General features: G+C 35.7%; 2 protein-coding genes across 2 annotated transcripts in view; one reads left to right on the forward strand and one right to left on the reverse strand.

Moving 5' to 3' along the window:
• The first annotated feature begins 265 nt into the window (after nucleotides 1-265).
• LOC145092255 (zinc finger CCCH domain-containing protein 2-like) lies at nucleotides 266-1,640 on the forward strand. Its single transcript, XM_079030185.1, has one exon. It carries the CDS (start codon nucleotides 326-328, stop codon nucleotides 1,475-1,477), a length of 1,152 nt encoding a protein of 383 aa, XP_078886311.1. The 5' UTR covers nucleotides 266-325; the 3' UTR covers nucleotides 1,478-1,640.
• Nucleotides 1,641-3,745: 2,105 nt separating this feature from the next.
• The window catches only part of LOC145092256 (uncharacterized), a 42,830-nt gene continuing 24,239 nt past the window's right edge, over nucleotides 3,746-22,336 (reverse strand). The window contains exon 9 of the mRNA XM_079030187.1: nucleotides 3,746-3,831. The gene's annotated coding sequence lies outside the window, so the exon portion shown is untranslated. The remainder of the gene's footprint in view (nucleotides 3,832-22,336) is intronic.

Below are 22,336 nucleotides of genomic sequence, written 5' to 3' on the forward strand. Positions count from 1 at the left end.
AATACAAAAACGAGACCACGGTACATGAATACAAAAACGAGACCACGATACATGAACCATAATAAATAAAAGGGTGACGACAATAAAAACAAAACAACCAAACCACTTTAACCCAAAACCAATTTTAGAGTTTGTGTGTTTTGGTTTTGCATGCAATACCCTCTCTATCGAGCTGCCACATACTCCCCTCTGCATGCTTTCCTTTTACACCATTTGGCCACGCACACCCACATCGTCCTCGTCATCTCCTTTTTCTCTGTCACTATAAATACCCATCTCCTTCCATTCATCTTCTTCACTCAAACCCTAATTCTCTCTTTCACACATGCAAAACACAGAAGAGGTCATGGCAAGTGGATGCCTTGAACAACACAGATTCCATCCTTCCCACCAAATCTATCTTGCCAGCAAAAAGTCACTCAGGGACATCGATATCCCACCCCGCAAGCTCCTCAGCCGCCGTGCCTCCGCCTCCTCGCAGGAGGCCCTCATAGACAGCATGTATCATCAGCAGCAGAATGAATCTCCCAGGGTACTTCCCGAGGAAACACTCTTCAAGAAATTCTTGCCTTACAACTCCGGTGTGGATTCTGATGAAGATGCCGATCCCTACTCTGCTGATCATTTCCGTATTTATGAGTTCAAGGTTCGCAAGTGTACCCGTAGCCGATCTCATGACTGGACTGACTGTCCCTTCGCTCATCCTGGCGAAAAGGCTCGCCGGAGGTGTCCTCGTCGGTATAATTACTTGGGTACAGTGTGTGCAGACTTCCGTCGTGGGAGCTGCAGCCGTGGTGATTCGTGTGAGTTTGCTCATGGAGTTTTTGAGTGTTGGCTACATCCTTCTCGCTACCGAACTGAAGCGTGCAAAGACGGGAAGAACTGCCAGCGCAAGATCTGCTTTTTCGCTCACACCCCGCGTCAGCTCCGAGTGGTGCCACCGGAGACGACGGTTCCAGCGAAGAAGCATCATTCGGAGACGTGTCATTGTTGTGCCCATTGTCGGTGCCTTTCAAGTGTCCATCACATCAATTCGCCTACCTCCACTTTGAACATTGATATCGACAGCCTTTCCCTTTCGCCACCTGCATCTCCGCCCTTCTCTCCGGCCAGATCCGGAGCAGGGTTCTCCCCTATTTCCCGATTTGCAGACAGGCTAGCTAGAGCCGAGTCCTTGGGGATGACCCAATTTGGAAACAACAGTTGTATGCAGAATGAGTCGATGAATGAGCTGATCAGCAATCAGTCGCTAACTGAACTGATGAGATCTATGGAGGCCATGTCTGTGGAGGAGAATATGAATATGAACTCGCAGTGGGTAGATGAGTGCTTCAACAACGGGTGTGGTGGTGTTTATGATTTGTCTGATTCAACTCCGACTTCATTCTCGAGGAGCAGCAGTTCAAGCCAGAATGTTTACAATGACAGCCCCGTAAATGGTCCAGATCTTGGATGGGTGAATGATCTTCTGACATAGACGAATCAGATTTATGGGTGGTGTAAATTAAGAGGAAGATGTGGCGGATTATTTGAAGTTATTATTTTGCTTTTATGATTATGAATATTATGTGTATTGTTGGTTTTTGATGTGAAATAAAATCTAATCAGTAAGTTGTTCAATTACAAATTAATGCAAGAAATAAATTTGGAGTTTTACATAAAGATCCCATGAGAGGTGTGTCTCGGAGTCTTAGTTGGATTTGCTACATAACTTATTTTTCTTACAACTCAATCTGTTTAATTAGTTATTTTTTACATGCGTCTCGGTTAAATTTGTTCCACAAACTATTTTTCATTTAATTTAATTTGTTGCATATGTTATTTTTCCTTAGGGTACTTCATTGACGTGTATGATTTGTACATGTGAGTAAGCATTCATCCGACAATTCTAAGGTCCATTAGAGCATCACAATCCATAGTTTAATATAGTTTAATAGAAGATGCAACCAATAATCACAATCCCTTATCCATAGTTTAATAGAAGAGACAATCAATAATCACAATCCATAGTTCAATGGAAGATACAATCCATAGTTTAATTTAATAGTTTAGGAGATACAATCCATAGTTTCATAATTTACTAATAATTTCATAACATAATAAAATAACATAATAAAAGGGGTCGAATATATTTAATGGATTGAACTATTTAGTTAGTATTTAATGGATTAAATTTAATTATAGTAGAATATCATGTTAATGGAAAAAAAGGCGTATTTAACTGAACTTTTTAGATGAAATGGTGGACAAAAAACCAGTTAGAATTTTCTTAAAGTTCAAAAATGGTTATATAAAGTCGATCGTATGAAAAATATAATAATGATAATAATATAACAGTTTATTAAACTTTATAGAATTCAAATACATCCACATTCTTAGTTTATAAACATCACAATATGACATTTATAGCCATTCCATTTACATTACGAGCATTTGAAGCCGATTACTATTGACTTCACGTGATACTGTGAGATAAAAGAAAACAACATTATATATTTATTTATTGATCTATTTTTTCAACATATCTATGTCTTTTTTTTTTCTTCTTCATTTTTACCCACCAATAGCTATGTTTGATCACAAAAAATATGTATAATAAGAATGACATATGGATTGGTTGGTTGAACAAGATTATTTGTTACCTTTTGCTAATCTACGTAAACATTCAAGTTTAGAATATGTAAACACAATTAATTAAAATAATTTTTTGATTATTATGAGAAAATCACTCAATACTGTGTTGGGTCGATTTCGGTTTCATCTTCGGCTTTCCACAATTTATTTCCCGGTTACATTGGAATGTGGGTCGGATTGCAATCATGTAAACCAACTTTTTTTAGAATGCGTTGAGCATACGCTTCTTGGTTTATAGTAATCCCCGATTCTTCTTGTTAACTTCAATGCCAAGATAGTAAGTTACTCTTCTAACATCCGACATCTCAAAGTTCTTGGACATCTCTAATTTGAACCTTTTGATCATCTTCAAATTTGTACTTGTCATAAATAAATCATCAACATAAATTGCTAAAATCAACAGGTTAGATCCTTCATTTTTTCCGGTACACCAATGGTTCTTTCATGTACTTTTGAAATTTCATACTCTTCAAAATCCCTTCAAGCTTTGTGTTCTATGCTCGAGGTGCTTGTCTTAGACCATATAGTGTTTTTGTAAGGCAATACATTTTATGCTCGTTTCCTTTCTTTATATAGCCTTCCAGTTGCGATATGTAAATGGTTTCTTTCAATTCTCCATGCAGGAATGCCGTTTTAATATATAAGTGGTGAAGATCCCACCAATTAGAAAGACGAATTTAGAAAGGTATTCTCGCACCATAAGAAACAGTCAGACATCTACTTTAGTGGAAGAAAGGGAAATAATGGTAAGTACTATGGTTTCATTTGTTTCGTAGGAGTGACTGATGAAAAAGGATTGGAAGCAAAACTAGATGGAACTTACTGCAGAAAAAACAAGTTACAGATTAATATAGCTCGCCATGAAAGGAAGCTGCCAGTTGAGATGCCCTGCAGTAAAATGAAGAGCGGTTTCCCTGCCTAAAAGAAAGCGCCAATGGGTAGTGGTTTCGTTGACTGAAGATCATATGCCGAGGTCACAGGAACCAGAAACTTCATGTAACATCCCAAAACCCATGCTAAATTTCTCATTTTTAAAAAAATATAACATCCATTTTTAATAAAGTTACATTCTGGATTAATCATTTGTTCATAAACCATTATTCAGATATTAGAGTTATACCAAAGACAATGCGGAATCTCGAATCATAAAACGGTTGATGTGTGTGTACAATCACGCCTTCGTTGTTCGATAAGTACCTACAAAATAGTTAATCCACAAATGTAAGCATAAATCTTAGTGATTTACCTAAAATATCTCATACAACACAACATAATAACCAGCTATGTTCTAGCAACATCCCTGGAACTATCAGCAATCTCAAACGTCACATACAACACATGATATAACCAACTATGGGTTAACAGCAACCATGGGGAGTATTTTCAGTCCCAACGGGATAACAACATGTCTTGTAGATTAACAGCACACCTCCCGGTTTATCAACAACCCTAGGGACTATCAACACTCCCATGGACTCACAACGGTCCTAGAGTTATCTGCAACTCAGTTCACATATAGCAATAATCAACAGATAATACCCAGTTGGTCAACATATATTACCGCACAGGTAAGTATAGTGAGAATACTCACCTCACGAATAGCAACTAAACACCACAAATCTCACACACTAGGTAGACAGGTACAACGAGACACCTAACAGTAATAAAGAAGTACCCTATCAATCTACACTCTAAAGCCCTATTTTGACCAAAAGTCAACTATGGTCAAAAGTCAATGCTCAAAGTCAAAGTCAAAGGCCAATAGGTTCAATTGTCGAGCCTCACATCGTGACCAACCCTTGTTCACATCGTGAGAACTCACTCAGCTCGAATCCAACTCAACTCATTCCTACTCAGCCATCTCGATCATGGAAAACCCACTCAACATGCATCACAATGTGAACCTTCCTTGGTCACATCATGAGCATAACATAACAATTCAGACACAAAATCCTTCCTTGGTCACTTCGTGACACCCTCATTGTCACGTCATGACTTTAGTCTGAAACCTCCACTTAATGATTTTGAGTCCTTAATCCATTAAGTCTCTAATTCCAACTTTTCTAGAAGCTAAAGGGGACTTCAAAGGTCCATAAAATGATTACTTTATAGACATGCATGCTCCATGCATATCCTCAATCCATTCCATGTAACACCTCAAATTTCAAGATATTTTTTTTTCAATTTTAATTTACCAAACATTACTCATAAATCCAAGTCATTACATATATTATAAGTCATTATCAAAACAATATCAGAGTATCCTAAAATCCACAAGACATCATAAGCCGGTGAATGTGTACAATCATGCCTCTGCCTTCTCAGAATCTACAAAAGTACCTGAAACACATTTAAATTAACACTGTAAGCACGAAGCTTAGTAAGTTCCTCAAAATACCACATACACAAATAATTAGCCTCTCATGGCTGAATCTCGATAAGGACCCTCCGGTTATGTGTCTCAGTGAAGACCCTCCAGTCCCACGTCTCGGTATAGACCATTCGGTCATAACTCAATATATACACACAGAATAATATAATAACATAAGTCACAAAGACAGAATGCATAATAACACATAGATCAGCATAAGCAAATGAGACCCTCCGGTCAATAATACGAATAAGACCCTCCGGTCACACATAAATTACCACACAGGTACGTATAATGAGAAGACTCACCTCAACCGCTACACGAGTAATCCTACACTGTTGCTGCTGCTGTGAAATGGCTACTGAACTGAACCAAACAACCCAACACCATAATCAATAACTAAGCAAGGCTAAACCCCAACACTACGCCCAAAGATGGCCCAACTAACTAGGCCCATTAATGACCCAACCCATTGGGCCCTACCATGGCCAAAGACCAAAAGATCCATAAAGGTCCACTAATGGCCCAATTTTCCAAATTGGGGCCAAACCCTTATTTGGGCCTTACCTAAAGCCCACTACTTAACCCTAAACCAAACACACCTTCTCAGACGGCCCAACAAGGCACCAAGCAACTAGGTCCAAGAAGGTAGCCCAAATGCACAAACCCACTCACACAGAGTATGCGGGGCATACAAGCATGTATGCGCATCATACTCGCTTGGAGGCTTGTACGCCCAGCGTAAAGTTGCCAACTTTACGTCCACATGCGACTACATGAGACTCTTAAGCTAGAAAGGGACTTAATGGGTCACTTAATACATGCATGACCACATAATACACATAAAGCTTGCATCTTTATGCTCAAAGATGCCAAAACAAACTCAGATCTGAAAGGATTAACATTCAAATAACTTAGCTCATCCATTAACTCAAAAAGAAGGCCAAAATCACAATAAACTACCAATGAGGAGATCTATATATACATACGGAAAGATTGAAACTTGATACCTCAAATGGCTTTCCCACAAGATGATGGCTCTGGATCTAAGGCTACTCCACCAAGCCAAGCAACTTCAAACTCCTCTTCTTTCCTTCCTAAAGCACAAAAGGACACCAAATCCATCCAAGAGCTCAAGAGGAAACAAAGTCGATTTAGGGTTTGTAGGGTATTGGGGCTGCCTTGGCAATGAATAAAAATGACTAACATTATGCTTATATACGGTACAACCCTAAAAATTAGGGTTTTCAATATGTCCCTCGTACGCCCAACGTACCTCCGTGTACGCCTAATGTACGAGGTCTTGTATGCCGACCCAACTTTTCCTCTACGCTGCGTGTTCTTCCAACTATGCCTTGTGTAACCTTCCTCGCACCCTGCGTACCTTCTTGGTACGCTTCGCATACTAGGGTCTTCCCCAAACCCTAAACCATCCAAAGACCATAACTTTCTTGATACAACTCTGATTTTGACCATCCCTATTTCCACGAAAAGGTATCAAGACACTTTACACTATTAGGAACTCATACCAGCCAATATCCCGATTCCATAAAAGTTCAACTGATAAATTACCAAAATACCCTTTTAGCTCCAAATCACAACCGAATACCCGGATCATCAAATACATCATCCATCTCCAAATGAGCTCAAAACTGGCTTCCTCAATGATTCTAATCCTGCTAATATCCAATCCTTGATCACCATGTTGAAATGAAAATGACCTAAAACAGGATGTTACATTCCAGACCAAAGGTGAAGAGATAACATCAAAGCTCACATAGATCTAGCAACATAAAAGCATAAATGTTTAAGCTCCCAAATGCACCAAAAGGCCAAAAACCACCACAAGAGATTTTGGCCAGGGTTTTTCCTAAGGTTTGAGGGTAATGGAGGCTGCTAATGAACCCTAGATTTGAGATAATGGGGCTTAAATACGAGGGAAACCCTAAAATATCATGGGATTAGGTTGTAGCATTCCTCACGTGGTGAGCACAAACCCAGATATACATTTCTTACTTGGCTTGTGTAACACCCAAAAATTTGGGCTAGTCAATTTAGAGATAATAAGCACTAAAAATGATTTTTTAATATAATATTATTTAGGATAAATAATGTTAACCAAAGTCATATTGTACGTAATAGGACTCCGTACATATAAAGAATGCTAAAATCTGACTTCGTATGAAGAAGTTATGCTTCATAGAAGTTTCACGATTAAACTGACACGACTCCGTATCGTAAAAAAGTGAATTCTCGATAAATTACTTTTTAGCCTAAGTGATATAAACATAATTCATAGTAGTCGTTAAAACAAGAGCGCTCATATAGAGAATGTCCAAATCTGACTTCGTAAGAGGAAGTTATGATTTTTCAAAGTTTCAGCGCAGCAGTATACTGCTCTGAAACTGAAAGTAGAGATTGGTTGATTGTTAGGAAAAACAATCTAAATGGGATTTGGATATCTTGTACATATGATTTTTTCAATATTAAGACAGTCGAAAGGGATATCGTATGAGAGAATTATAAATTTTTAACGGACTTTAAGAGTCTAAGCTTGTTAAAAAAATATAACTTTAAAAATGAATTCAAAATTAGCCGACGAAGTCTAAATGAAATTCATAGATCTCATCACGAGATTTCTAGTGATATAAGAAAGTCGAAAACAAAGCTCGTATGAAGAAGTTATTCTATTTTGAAAATAAGGAAATTCGTGTGCGCAACGCCCGACGCGCGCTGATGATGTGGTAGTACGAGAGGGCGTCATGTGGCACGGTCTATCGCCACTCCTCCAAAGGTCAAGGTGACATGGCTCCACTTAATTGCGACACATGGCTCTATGAGAATTGGACACGTGACAGGTTCTAGAAGGGTAAGAGGTCGCCTATTCGCATAGCGACACGTGGAAAGCAAGCGCAGGAGCCAGCATAGCCCAGGTGCATGGCACACCTCCAGGCTGTGCGTAGTGTACCTTGTTGTTACCTATATATATCCTCCGAAATTTCTTCATTTGGCACCAAATTCAAGCCTCTTTCTCTCTCGAGCGTTCCTCATTCTTACATTTAATTTATGTGAGGTTCCTTAGGGCATTTAGCAAAGTTTTGAAGGGTCTATGAGTTTAGAAAATAGTACTGTTCTGTTTTAGGATTTTGTCCCTTCATTTTCCCGGCTTTCACTTAAAATCTCTGTAAGTTTAAGTTACACTCTCTTTCTTTCATTATAACTTATATTTATAGTCATAATTCGTTATTATGAACCTATAAATACTATTTATTAGTAATTCCATGTCGTTATACTGATTGATCTGCTTATGGGAGAGGTGTATAGAATAGTCACCTTGGCTTGGTTGCTAGATTTCAGAAAGGCTACACGCCGAAATGATCCTGCCTCCCAACTGTCATGTTTGGCTGATCCTTATTTGATAGATCTTGGTGTAGACGTTCAGGTTAGTGAGGAATCCAGACTATAATTATTATAGTCACCAGGATTACGAAACTAGACTACGACTTAGTACTTTATACGTCTAGGTCTTTTAAAAGTACGAAGCAAAGCGCTGCCAAAATCATCAGGCATCCACTTTTATCAAGTGAGTGCATAGTTACTTTCATCTTATATATATATATATATATATATATATATATATATATGAAGTTTCTAAATAATTAAATGATATATGTGCTTATGTGCAAAGATGTTTTGTGTTAGATGAAATATTATTTAATATATACCATATATGTATTTTATAAATTTAATACATTTGGGTAACGATGGGTAGTAGTAGATACCACTGTATGATAAAATGCCATAGTATGAGGAAAGATGTAGGCAATTATAGGATGCTATGACTCAGAAATGGTACTAGTGTAGCAACGATGTAGAAATGGAACTAGTGTGCCAATGATGTAGGAATTGTACAAGTGTGCCAACGATGTAGGATGGTACTAGTGTGCTAACGATGTAGAAATGGTACTAGTGTGCCAACGATGTAGAAATGGTATTAGTATACCAATGATGTAGGAATGGTACTAGTGTACCAATGATGAAGTCACTTAACAGAGTACAGGTGACAACCACCATACTATTCATGATCGTCCTGTGGAACACAAGTAGGTTTATAAATTGTAGGTGATAAACTTCATGCCCATTTAATGTACTCTACCTTATTGACCCGTACTGCAGAGAAATCCTTGTAATAGTACTATCAGTAATGATGATTAAGATGTCCTTATGAATAAAAATAGAAAGAAACCTACTAACATGTATTGCAGAGAAATCCATGTAACAGTACTGTCAACAACGATGAATACGATGACACTTATGATAAACCCTTAGGGAAGAATAAATAAGAAAATAAGGATGGATAATTGGGTTAATTGTTTGATAATTAAACACACTAATTTTATTATTTTCGGTTGAAAACTATATGTACTCACTAGGTTTCCAAACTTGACCCACTCAATTTTTTTGTATCATAGGAAAAAGTACAAAGATATTAACATCCGAACCTGATGAGAGATTTGAGGAAATATAGGCTATAAATGATGTAAAGACTACGTTTATGCCTATGTTTCTTGTATCAGTTATGACATCCTAAGATTTTATAAATTAATGAAAAACATTTCTTCTGAAATACTTTTACGGCACCAAGTTTTGCATTTGTAAATAGACTGTGTTTTAAATAAGCATAAACAAAAAGTTTTAAAATGACCATAAATTTGGGGATTTCACAGCTTGTCACCTCATGACCACGCTGTGATCATGTCGTGACACCCGGTTTTTCCCAAAATCCATGTTTTTGACTCGTAGAAGCCCTAAATCGAACCATTATGGGATACGGGTGTTACACTGCCCCCCCCCCACTTAAATTAGATTTCGTCCTCGAAATCTACCCTACCAATCATTCTGAAACACCCCTTCCATTATCCCCCTCTAGTGATTTTCCAGACCAACTACTTCTCGTTCAAGCCATCACCACCCATGATGCCCGAGTCAGCGACCAAAAACCCAAAGATTTTCAAAACCAAATGCGTACCCCACGCCTGAGTAGAGTGTTCCTCAAGTCAAAGTAATGATCTTGATAGAGAATGAGGATCAATACATCACAACCAACCGAAAAAAGAGGAGTTGTCACCCTTTCTATTAACTTAAAACTCTGCGAACATGTCTGTCCCCATTACAGACAAGGCCTCTCTCAGCATCAATCATGTTGACCAAAATTCAAAAGTATGACCCCAACAAAACTTCCCTGATATACGCCGTCCCACTGAGAGCAGTAGACAGGAAACCATTACTAACTGCAGAAACTGACAACCTCGCTTACTGAAATTTGAGTGAAAAAGCACAGGTGAGAGCTAAACTAACCCACACATCCCCGAGGTCCAAAAACCCTACATCTAGATAAAGCGATAGCCAAACGGAATAACAATGACTAAGATCATACCACACTAAAATCAGATATCATGATTTAGTTCCTTAAATCAACACCCTACTTCCTAACGAGTCGTAACTAACCAACCGCTCCCACGAGCACAAACATCGACAATATCAAAAATTGTGTGACACCTAGGCTCCTAGAGCAATATAGGTGCACAATGATCTGCCAAAACCCCCAAGGGTCTTAAAACCAACTGCACCACTGTCATCTAGCTCGAGCCATCACCACCCCTAATGCCCAAGTCAGTGACTAAAAACCCAAAGATTTTTAAAACCAAACGCGTACGCCAAGTCTGAGTAGAGTGTTCCCCAAGTCAAAGTAACGATCCTGATAGAGAATGAGGATCAATACATCACAACCAACCGAAAAAAGAGGAGTTGTCTCCCTTTCCATTAACTTAAAACTCTGCGAAGTGTCCCCACTGTAAACAAGGCCTCTCTCAGCATCAACCATGTTGACCAAAACTCAAAAGTATGACCCCAACAAAACTTCCCTGATATACGTCGTCCCACTGAGAGCAGTAGACAAGAAACCATTACTAACTGCAGAAACTGACAACCTCGCTTACTGACATCTGAGTGAAAAAGTACAAGCGAGATATAAACTAACCCACACATCCACGAGGTCCAAAAACCCTACATCTAGATAAAGCGATAGCTAAACGGAACAACAATGACTAAGATCATACCGCACCAAAATCATATATCATGATTTAGGTCCTCAAATCAACCCCCGACTTCCTAACGAGTCGTAACTAACTAACCGCTCCCATGAGCACAAACATCGACAATATCAAAAATTATGTGACACCTAGGCTCCTAGAGTAGTATAGGTGCACAATCATCTGCCAAAACTCCCAAGGGTCTTAAAACCACCCGCACCACTGTCCTCTTGGTATTCCCAACTAGTATACTACTACCCCCATGTCAATCTGAATAACTATGGGCTATCATCAACCTTAGGACTATTAGCAGTCCTCGATTTATCATCAACTCTAACATTATTCATAACAGCCATCAGTTACTAATACCTAGCTAGTCTAGTATACACCCTACCATGACATATGTAATATAGGGAGAGAAATCACATGAATCCTCATCATGGAACGAACACGATTCCACTAAGGATAATTCCAATAATAACTGCTAACGTACAACCCTAACTTTTCTAGCAAGTCCACATCTTATCTCTTCCCAAATCAACTTGCCGTTTTGAGACACACACTCTTCCCTAGTCCAGCAGCCACTGACATCACATTTGACGAAACGTGACCGCACACAATTAGGAATTAAAAAGGTTGTGAATGATTGATCCAACATATCACACTCCCCAAGAGAGGACAAAACACTCCTCAGGCTAACTGTCTTTCTTCCTAAACATGACCTTACCCACAAGGTTACATACCAGCAAATCAAATGAAACAATGAGCATCAACCTCCATTTACACATTCTTCTATCGACCATAATTAAGATTCCATACTATTATGACATTGAACATATCCCAACAATGTGCAACCACGTTTGACGAAATGCGACTTGCTGAAACTGAATCTTACGTAACCACGTTTCTACCTTAAAAATGAACATTGTTTCGCTGATTTCCGATCTTCCACTAACTAATTCCAGCTACTATTTCAAACCCAATAGGAACAATAATTCAATAACCAAGAAATCAAGAGAAGTCCTACACCGCGACCAAGATACAAACTTTACTAAACTTGTCTAAGGGTTGACTCATCAATTTCACCCTTAGTTGATACAGCTTGAATCCTTCAAATATCCTTAACTGCTACTGATAAACACAACAATCAATGATCGAAAATCAGTCTGGAACTAAACCCGATGAACCCGCACATACTAAGCAAAACCCCCACGAAAATACTCTTATCAAACTCTGAAGCAATCCAACATAATAATGACTGCCCATTCTCAGCTATAAATATCCAACCCATACCACGAGCTAACCATGTTCTCTAAATCTGATGCACAAATCGAGTGGCTCAACGCTCCCTAACAAAATCACCGGTACTTCTGAAAAGAACTATTGGCCGCAACAAGTTCCTTACCCATCAACCTCCTACAATGAGAACAACACATGCATCCTTAAAGACGTGCACCTGACGACAATTTGCTCAGCACCCATGACCTGTCCAAATCTTAAATTTATCCGCGTCCATGGAAGGCTTTGACAGATTCTTAAAAATTACAACGAGAAAACTGTTGGATTAGGTGTCTAAGCCAATAACTAAATTGGTATATACTTGAATTAAAAGCAAATTCCTTTTTGGGTTGCCCTCAAAACTAGTAATTAACAGAATGACTTTTGGAGAGAAGATTGATTTATTGATTTAGTATATGATTAATAAATAGAAATAAATAATTTGTTAATATATTATGAGATTGATATATTAATTAGACATAGTAACACTTAATTAACAATTAATCAAAAATTATTTAGAATTAATTTTAGGATTAATTGGATTAATTAAAAGTGTAATGACTTAAGTTGTAACTGTTCAATAGTTGAACAGTAGAAGGATTCTAGATCCCTCCAAGGGGGAACGGAATTTAGGCGCCTCCTATGGTTTCTAGAATACTCCATATAGATAATATGAATAATTTGGAAAGTAGATAATTCCATATTTTAAATAATATTATTTTATTTCAAATTACGGATTCTAGGATTTTCCTATCATCTATAAATAGGCGTCCTTGGACTCCCTATTTTTGTCCCAAGTATACCAAGAGCTAGAAGAGTAGAAATTATGCTTCCATGTCTTCTCTCCTCATAAGTCTTCTATTGTTAGGGTTTGTGTACAAACCATTAGAGACATCATAATTTTGGTGTTGGCTTTCCAAGCAAATTGAAGAAAGATATTCTTGATTATTTACAGTAATAATCAAAGATTTATGTAAACCCTAATCCTTGTAATTTCGATTATAGTAGGCTTGCCTTAGGGTTTATGAAGTTCAATTGTTTATTGCTTTTAATAGAGAAAATTTATATCCGAAGTAGGTTGCATGTAAACTTAAGGATTAAGTTTTTCGACTCATGTTTTCTTTTATAACCTACAAACCCTATTAGTGGTATCAAAGCCTTACTTTCCAATTGATTATGGATAATGTTGAATAGATCAGAACTAGGATTTATAGAAATTAAACCCTAAGGGCTTGAAATTTCGAAAATGGCTAGGGTTCTCAAAACCCATTCACCCACCCCTTGAATCTCGAAAATAGTTAGAGTATGTTGGGGTTTATCTAGTTTCCTTCACAATTGTTTTAAAAATCTTAAAATATAATAACTAAAATTGGATAACCTATACCCTAATTTTCAAAAATTAGAAAGGGTAATGGGTTAGTATTAAATTTATATTAATTAATTAATTGTTTAATAGTAAATAACTATTTAACCCACAAATGATTTAAATTAATTTAATTAGAGTTAATTAAAGGATAAAGATTAGATCATAGTTGGTTTAAAATTAATTGAATTAAAAAGTTTAATTTAGATAATTAAAAGTTTAAACCTTGATTTTGAAATGTTTTAAAATACACCTTATATATATATATATATATATATATATATATATATATATATATATATATATATATATATATATATATATATATAGAGAGAGAGAGAGAGAGAGAGTCAAAATCAAATAAGAAGGAAAATTTTGGTAGGAAGGTAAGAAATTTTTTTCTATGTATTTTTTTTAACAAACAAACAAAATGAATCATTAGATGATTCAAAAGTTAGATGATTCACAAGAAAAAATCCCCAAAAAAACATCTTCATGATTCATTTTTAAGTAAATTAAGAAAAAAACTCATTTTTATGACAATTTTAGTGAATAACAACAAAATCATTGTATAATTGAATCATCGAGATGTTTTTTTGAGAATTTTTTTGTGAATCATGTTATTTTTGATTCATCTAGTGATTCATTTGTTTTATTCGTCAAAAAAATATATAGAAAAAAAACTTCTTACCTTCCTACCAAAAAAAATTTCTTACCGCATCTATATATATATATATATATATATATATATATATTATAATAATAATAATAATAATAATAATAATAATAATAATAAGCCATTTGAATCGCTAGTATGCCTCATTCACGAAGCCATACTATAAGGGGGTATAAGGAAGCGGCCTATAAAATGGTCGTTGAATGGGTGTCCACTCTCACCAACCGCTCCTTTGTTTGGTGAAGGGTCGTACGCAGAACGGGCTCGATATGACATAAACTCATTAAAAGTATAATGATACAAAAGTACTAGAATCATCTTTTAAAATCTCACTCTAGTTACTTTATGAAAAATGTGAAAAGTATTCTAATCTATGAAAATGCACATCATGCTTTATATGTCATTAGTAGAGCGTGTATAGTTAACCGAAAGACTAATAGGGACTTTAAAGAGAAATGATGGGCATCTAAAAAATTTATCATTGTTAATGGAGTGCGTGTGTTAACCAACACATTAATTAGAGATGATAAATGACATCGAGGTTGCCAAGCGTGTTTGCATGGTTATTCACATCTTGTTTGTGATCCTCGGCATCCAAGTCAAAAATAGAAGAGCATAATCTGAGATTAGATATGTCATTGATAGATTCAATGAATCTCAAAAGATCTAGGAATTTTATAGATTGAAATTGGTGAATTGTTTTACCTACCTTCATAACCTCACAATAAGATTACGACATCCCTCTTCTTAGTTGTGAATTATTATACTGGATTCTAGCCTTGAATACTTATTATGGGTTAAAATATTAAGGAATTGATATCATCTAACTAAAAACTTCTCTTCTTTTATAGATGTCTACTTCTACTGGTGATGTTACTACTCAAACCTCCACCAACAACAACTCAACCTTCACTCTACTATCAATCCTCTCTAAAGAGAAATTAGCTGGTCCAAACTACATGGATTGGATGCAAAATTTCAAAATGAAACTTCGATATTAGAGCAAATATAAATTGTTGGATTAGTGTCTAAGTCCATAACTATTTTGGTATGTACTTGACCCGACTGTGCATGGTCCTTTTGGGTTGCCTTCACACTGGTGACTAGACAGGATGATTGTTGAGGAGAGAGACTGATTTATTGTTAAGAATAATAAATGAGGGTATAAATATGATTTTTTTAATATATTATATGAATAATATATTAATTTGGAATCATATTATTAATTAGTATTTAATCAGAAATTATCTTAGAATTAATTTTGGGATTAAAGGAACTTACTCAAAGTGCAGGGGCTATTTTGTAATTATTCAATAGTTGAGGATTTGGGGGCATTGGATCACCTTTATTAAGGCTTGAACGAAAATCCTAGAAGGATCTAGGAGTTTTCGTCCTAGGGCTTAAGGAAAGGAGTCCATGGACTTGCTTAGGCCCTAAGCTAAGGGATTAGGGTTTACACCTTGAAACCCTAGTTAGCCTTAAGTATAAATAGCACCCTTAAGGCACTAAGATTTCTTCCAAGACTTGGGAAACGCTAAAAGGGACGAAATCTAGGGCAAGATACCCTTCTCACCTCTCTCCCATATTCATCCTTTCACCTAGTGTGTTTGTGAGCCATTAAAGGTACTACACTTGTGGTACTTGCTTTCAAGAGCTAAGGAAATTCAAGGAACTAGTTGTTATTGCTATATAACAACAAAATGTATGTATTCTATTTTTATATATGAATTTCGAAAATAATAGTAGCATGCCAGGTTTCTTTTTGTGTTCATAAAGTTGTATAACTAATAGTGAAAACATAGATCCAACTCTAGGGTTGCATGCACACATAGGATTGTTTGTATAAAACCCATCAGTGGTATCAAAGCCATTGTTTTTTTTTTTCAATTAGCATTATTCAAATGTATGAACTTGACATATTAGGGTTTATGGCCAATAAACCCTAGGAGGCATGAATTTTCAAAAAATTAAGGTTCTTGAACCCTGATTTTCGAAATTTGGCTAGGGTTTCCCAAACCCTTTCCTTAGCCTCCAAGATTTCGCAATCTAGGGTTATCTAACCCTTGGATTTTGAAATTGCCTCCTTCCCCAAGATTAGATCCTAAATTTTAGGGATTTGGATAATGCCATATCTTGTAATTATCCTTTAAATGTTTAAATTTGGTAATTAAAGATTTTGATTTATCCCATCCCAAAATTTCGAAATCTAGGGTATTTAAGGGATTAGATTAAAATTAATTGTTTAATTTAAAAGATATCCTTACCAAAATAAAAGATAATTGTCAAATTAATTAGATAATCATTTCCTTATGTGATAAACTTGATTTATTTGAATTATTTGATAGATTATCTTGCAAGAAATTGAATTAGGTCATATTTAGATTATTACTAATTAATTGGTTAATTATTATTATTTGTAATTTGATCTAGAATGTTCTTGTTTATGTTTTGAAAAGTTTCAAAACTTGCCCTCAAGTTTTGGAATTTAAATTGTTTGATTAAAAGGTTTAATTTTGAAAAAGTCTAAATTCTAAAACCCTAATTTTGAAAAGTTCAAATTACACCCTTTTGGTTTTATTAAATTAATTAAGTGTATAATTAAAAGAAAGTTAATAAATCCATAATGATATGGTTTATATTTAATTAAATTAAAATTGTAATTTATAAAATTAAACCACCTAGTATTTTAAAAGTGTAAAATACACCCTTATACTATGTATAACATTAAAAGTCTAATATTATATATGTATAACTTAAATGCTAGTCTTACCGTTAATAGGCCTCATTCACGAAGTCGATCTATAAGGGGGTATAAGGTTATGGCCTATAAAATGGCTGTTTAATGGGTTTCCACTCTCACCCACCGTTTCCTTGATTAGTGGAGGGTCGTTAGCCGAACGGGTAGGATAGGGCAAACCCTTTCCATTAAAAGTATAATGAAGTATAAAGTAACTAAATGTTTTTACAAAATTCCCAATCTTAGTTACTTTAGGCAAAAGTGAATTGATGCAATTCCATGAAATTACACTTTGTGCCCTTGCGAAGACGTTAGTGGAGCGCATGTGGTTAACCGGCACACTAAATGGTTCTAAGCAAAGGTAGCAAAGGGTGACTCAATGTTTCTCATAGTTCAGTGGAGCGTGTGTGGTTAACCAGAACATCGAATAGGTGATTGTAACATTGGGGGCACCATGTAAGTTTGCATGGTTATTCACACCCTGTTTTATGATCCTCGGCATCCCAGTCACAAATCGAGGGGCATATCGAGATTTAAACATGCCATTGAAAAGTTCAATGAATCTCAAAATATCTAGGAGTTTTCAATACATTTTAAACTTAAGTTTCCTTTTCGTTTTTTATGGTGGAAATTGGTAAATCGTCATTTACCTACCTTCAAATATTCTGCAACTAGATTACGACATCCATCTTCTAGGTTGTAGAGTATTGTGTTGGATCCTAGCTTGATGTTTCATTTGGATGTCACATCAAGGATTCTAATCAACTTAACTTGAATTTTCTCCCGTTTTATAGATGTCTAGTTATGATAATCATGGTCTTCCCAAATCCCATGGAACAAGCTTTCCAAACGAAGATGATATTCCGCGATATGATCGAGGAACAAGAGATCATGCTTCACTTCCTCCACCTCCTCCAATTATTCTCCCTAACCCACAAGTTCGAAGCCTTGAAAAGTTCAAACTCACTCAAGCCCTTTTGGCAAGTAAACATGAAGATGGGAAACCTATGTGTGCACGCGTCTTAGAGATGAAGTCACACATCGATAGGTTAAGGATGTTGGGTGTCGAGATTTCAGGCGAGTTAGTTGTTGATTGGGTTCTTCGGTTGCTTCCTGAATCATATAGTGAATTCGTTAGAGAATACTATATGATGGATCATGACGTGACCCTCATTGATCTCACCTATTTGCTTATAGCTGCTGAATCAGCAATGATTTGGCGTGCTGGTCAAGCAAATTTGTCTGGTGAATCAAACTCCCAAACTACAATGGACATTGAAAATGGTGACATTAGAAATCCAGAAAAGGTAAACTCTGAGATAGTTCCATGTGCCATTTCAAAAGAGTCAATTTGCTTTTATTGCCAAAAGAAGGGGCATTGGAGACAAAGCTGCCCTAACTACCTGAGAAATCTAAGAGATGGGAGAGTCAAGGTGCATGGCTCTACTTCAGGTAAAATCCATTAACTAACTCTTTTAAGTTCCTATTCTAGATTCTTAATACATGATGTAATAAGATTACATTTTGATGTTTTATAGGATCGAAGAAAAGAGAGGAAGCTTAAGGGAAGAAGTGAGCTGAATCTAATCGTGAAGAAATGGATTTCGATTGCATTGCTTGAAGATTAGAATTTTAAGCTACTACTTGGAGTTAGAATAGATTGCTATGAAATATGTATTAACATAGTTTTCAATTGAATTGCATTGTAAGGACAAATTTTTCCGCAATAAAATAAATTTTGATTTTATATTATTTATTTATCCTTGCAATGGCGTGTATGAAAAATTGATGTTTGAATGTTTCAGTTATTAGCAATAATGGATTATGTTATTTGTGGAAATGTCAAGAATTTACCAAATACGGAGAGTTTCTCATCGCCCAAGTTTCAATTGGACAGAGACTTGGAATCATGCAACTTGGTTGCATCATGACTGAGAAATTTTATTTTTGGAAATTAGACTAATTCGTTGACAAAATGTCAAGTGATCAAGTCCACCACAAGAGTGACAAATATATTCGTCATGATTTACTAAAGGTTTAGTAATTATGATTATACTTATAAAATTAAGTGTAATTCTGAGTTGATGGAAAGAGTTTCAATCAATAGCAGAACGGATAAGAAGAATCAAGTAGGCAGAAAGATAAAAGTTTCTCTATTCTAAGAAGAAGGGAGAGTACCTTTTATTATGTTTTATGATAGGTCTTAATGATTAAGATGTTGGATATAGTGTCTAAGTCCATAACTTTATTTGGTATGTACTTGACCCGACCCGGCATGGTCCATTTGGGTTGCATGACATTACAATACTTGGATAGACTAAACGACAGAATATGGCACTTATGATTATTAATATATTATAAGTTCTAATATATTAATAATAGTATTATTTAATTAGTATTTGATCAAGTAGTAATCTAGTATTAATTTTGTGATCAAAGTGAGACTAATTAAATATATATATATATATATATATATATATATATATATATAAGGGTTGATTATGACAATCATCAATTCTTTTATGGTGGATTAATGATCCATGGTTTATAGGTTATGGATGTAACCATTTGGAGCTCCATGGATAGTCCATGGGAGTTACAAACCCATGGGTCATGAGAAATGAAGAGTCATGACAATTAAGAGTATTCATGTGAAAACCCTAATTGTGACACCACTATAAAAGGGACCCTTTGGCTAGTGAAATCGGACCTAATAAGGTTACTAGAGAGGGCATAACCGATTTTGAGTGCTAGAAGTATTCTCTCAAGTTATTCCAAGTTTTGTGGTGTTGTGTGAAGCATTTGAGGCACAACATTTGGGGTGCTAGGCTCATAAAGTCTTGAAGGAATCCAAGCAACAACAAGGTATGTATTTCTACTAGTTTTTATGTTTTATATATTCCCCATGCCATGCTAGTTAGGAAATAACCTTGAAAAAGAAATTTGCATGTATATAGAGAAAACATAGATTCAAGGTTATTAGGGTTGCATGTACACTTAGGAAGTGTTAGAATGCTCAAAACCCATCATAAGAACCATATCTAAATTGATCCTCTAAATGAGTCTTAGTACAATTGTATGTCTGAGAAGAGGAATCAAGAATTGAAGAAATGGTTCAATCAAGAAGTCAATCATACTTCGTTCCAAAAACAAGTCTTAGAGTAAAGATTGTGACATTGAGTGACAAGTCTTAAGAAGGTTTATAACATTCATCAAATGTGGAAAGTTGTGATGTCTTGGATAAGACAAATACCAACTAGGACCAATTTTGTGAAGTGTTTTGTCTTGATAAAAGCTGCACTAACTCTTGAATATTTGTCGAGAAATGGTTATTGACAAGAGAATCTTATATGTCAAGGAGTCAGTGGGAGTCTTAATGGTCTTGAAAAGTTCAAGAACTAATCAAGAATAAACCTTATCGATCATCACTAGCACACGACTTGAGGTTCACAACCTATCGTGTTGACACTATCTTGTTTCTGTGCCATTCCAGTTGAGTTAATTATGCATGAGTTCTATGAGTTCTCATTTGAAAGCATAGAAGGCAAGCACCTTGATCAATGAAAAGTACATTGATAGGAAAGGATGAGTAGCTTAACTACTTGGAAGACATGGTGGGCACTCGTGTTACCATAAGGCAAGAAATCAAGATTGAGAAAGTTCAGTCCATATGAGTTTGGCTTTGTCGCAAACTTTGGTTTTGACAAATTCGCATGGATAGGAACACATACACCATTAAAATCTAAGTGTCATAAGATTCCCTCCTTCATGAAAATGATTGTGAGGAAATGCTTTCACTAAGAGAGATTTTAAGAAGATAGTGATTGTGAAAATTGTATTCTCGAATTCGATTATGGTTACGGTATCCCTTTCCATGATTCAAATTGTGAGATTTGGCAATTTGTCTGAATTGTTTAGACACACATATGGGTTATCTAAGGCAAAGGTGTATAAGTTTGAGAAGCTTAGATAAAGGATTATCAAAGCATTAGGTATTAGAAATATGAACTTCTGGAAGTTAGCTGTTTTCTAAATACATGTCAAAGCTAGTGGGAGCATAAGTGTTATGCTTATATGATAATAATCATCATGATAGTGGGAGCATAAATGTTATGCCTGTATGATTATTATGGCAAGTATTGCAAGTTAGCAATATTAATTATAGAAAACAAGAGTTATACTTTGCAAAGTCGTAAGGGTTGAAAAGTTGTTTTGCTATAATTAAGGGAGAGAATATTATGCTTCATTTCAAATCTAAAGGCTTAGGTTGTGGAATGTTAACAAATTTAGTCAAGGATACATAGTGCGTTCTCAAAATTTCGATTATGATTATGGCATCCCTCTTCATAATTCGAATTATAAGAACGTGACATATAAGATATTATGGCAGAAGATTGATAAAGTATCATATCTTTATGTAAGACATTAGGCATCGTGTCCCATAAGCTTCGGGTATAGGATCGATTGCAAATGCTATAATATTTGACCATTCAAAAATTTTCCAAATGTCTAGCGCATTAAGAGGGAAAAAGGACTAGAATCGATTTTGACTAAAATAATTAAACAACTATCAAAGGACGATCCAAAGTTCGCTGAAGATTGGTTGCTTGTGAGTAGTTGGAAGTATGGTATTGGATGGACCATATCGACATTATTATGAATAGATAAGATTCTATTAAGAATGAGTTGTCATATGGCAAATATGGAAATGTTTCCATATTGGGAGTTGGATATTGAGAATCTATGTCTAGAATAGAAACTTTTATGCAAGAAGGATGTTCAAAGGAATGTACTTTGAATGAGAGCCATCATATATATAGAATTGTTTCTGATAGAGATTGGCCAAGTCTTGATGATTTTGAGCTATGACTTTACGAAAGGATCATTGCATAAAATGTTAGAATCTAGCATATTCTATAAGTGGCAAGAATTTGATATACTTATACTTATGATAAGGATTGGGAGTTGTGAAATAAGTATGATTGGAAATGTGTTCATTTGATATATTTCACAAAGTAAGGACCGTAGGTAAACATTGTGTGCATGCTGAGAGCATGAGACAAGTGTAGTAATAATTCAAGTAAGAAGTTGATTACCCGAAAAAACAAATAATGAGTAATCAATATGGTGATTAAATAAAATGTTTTATTTATACCCAGAGTTTAGGGCCATATGGGATTAGTAT

This window comes from Lactuca serriola, chromosome 3 (genome assembly GCF_051521515.1).
Source record: "Lactuca serriola cultivar US96UC23 chromosome 3, Lser_US96UC23_V15, whole genome shotgun sequence".
NCBI classification, from domain to species: Eukaryota; Viridiplantae; Streptophyta; class Magnoliopsida; order Asterales; family Asteraceae; genus Lactuca; species Lactuca serriola.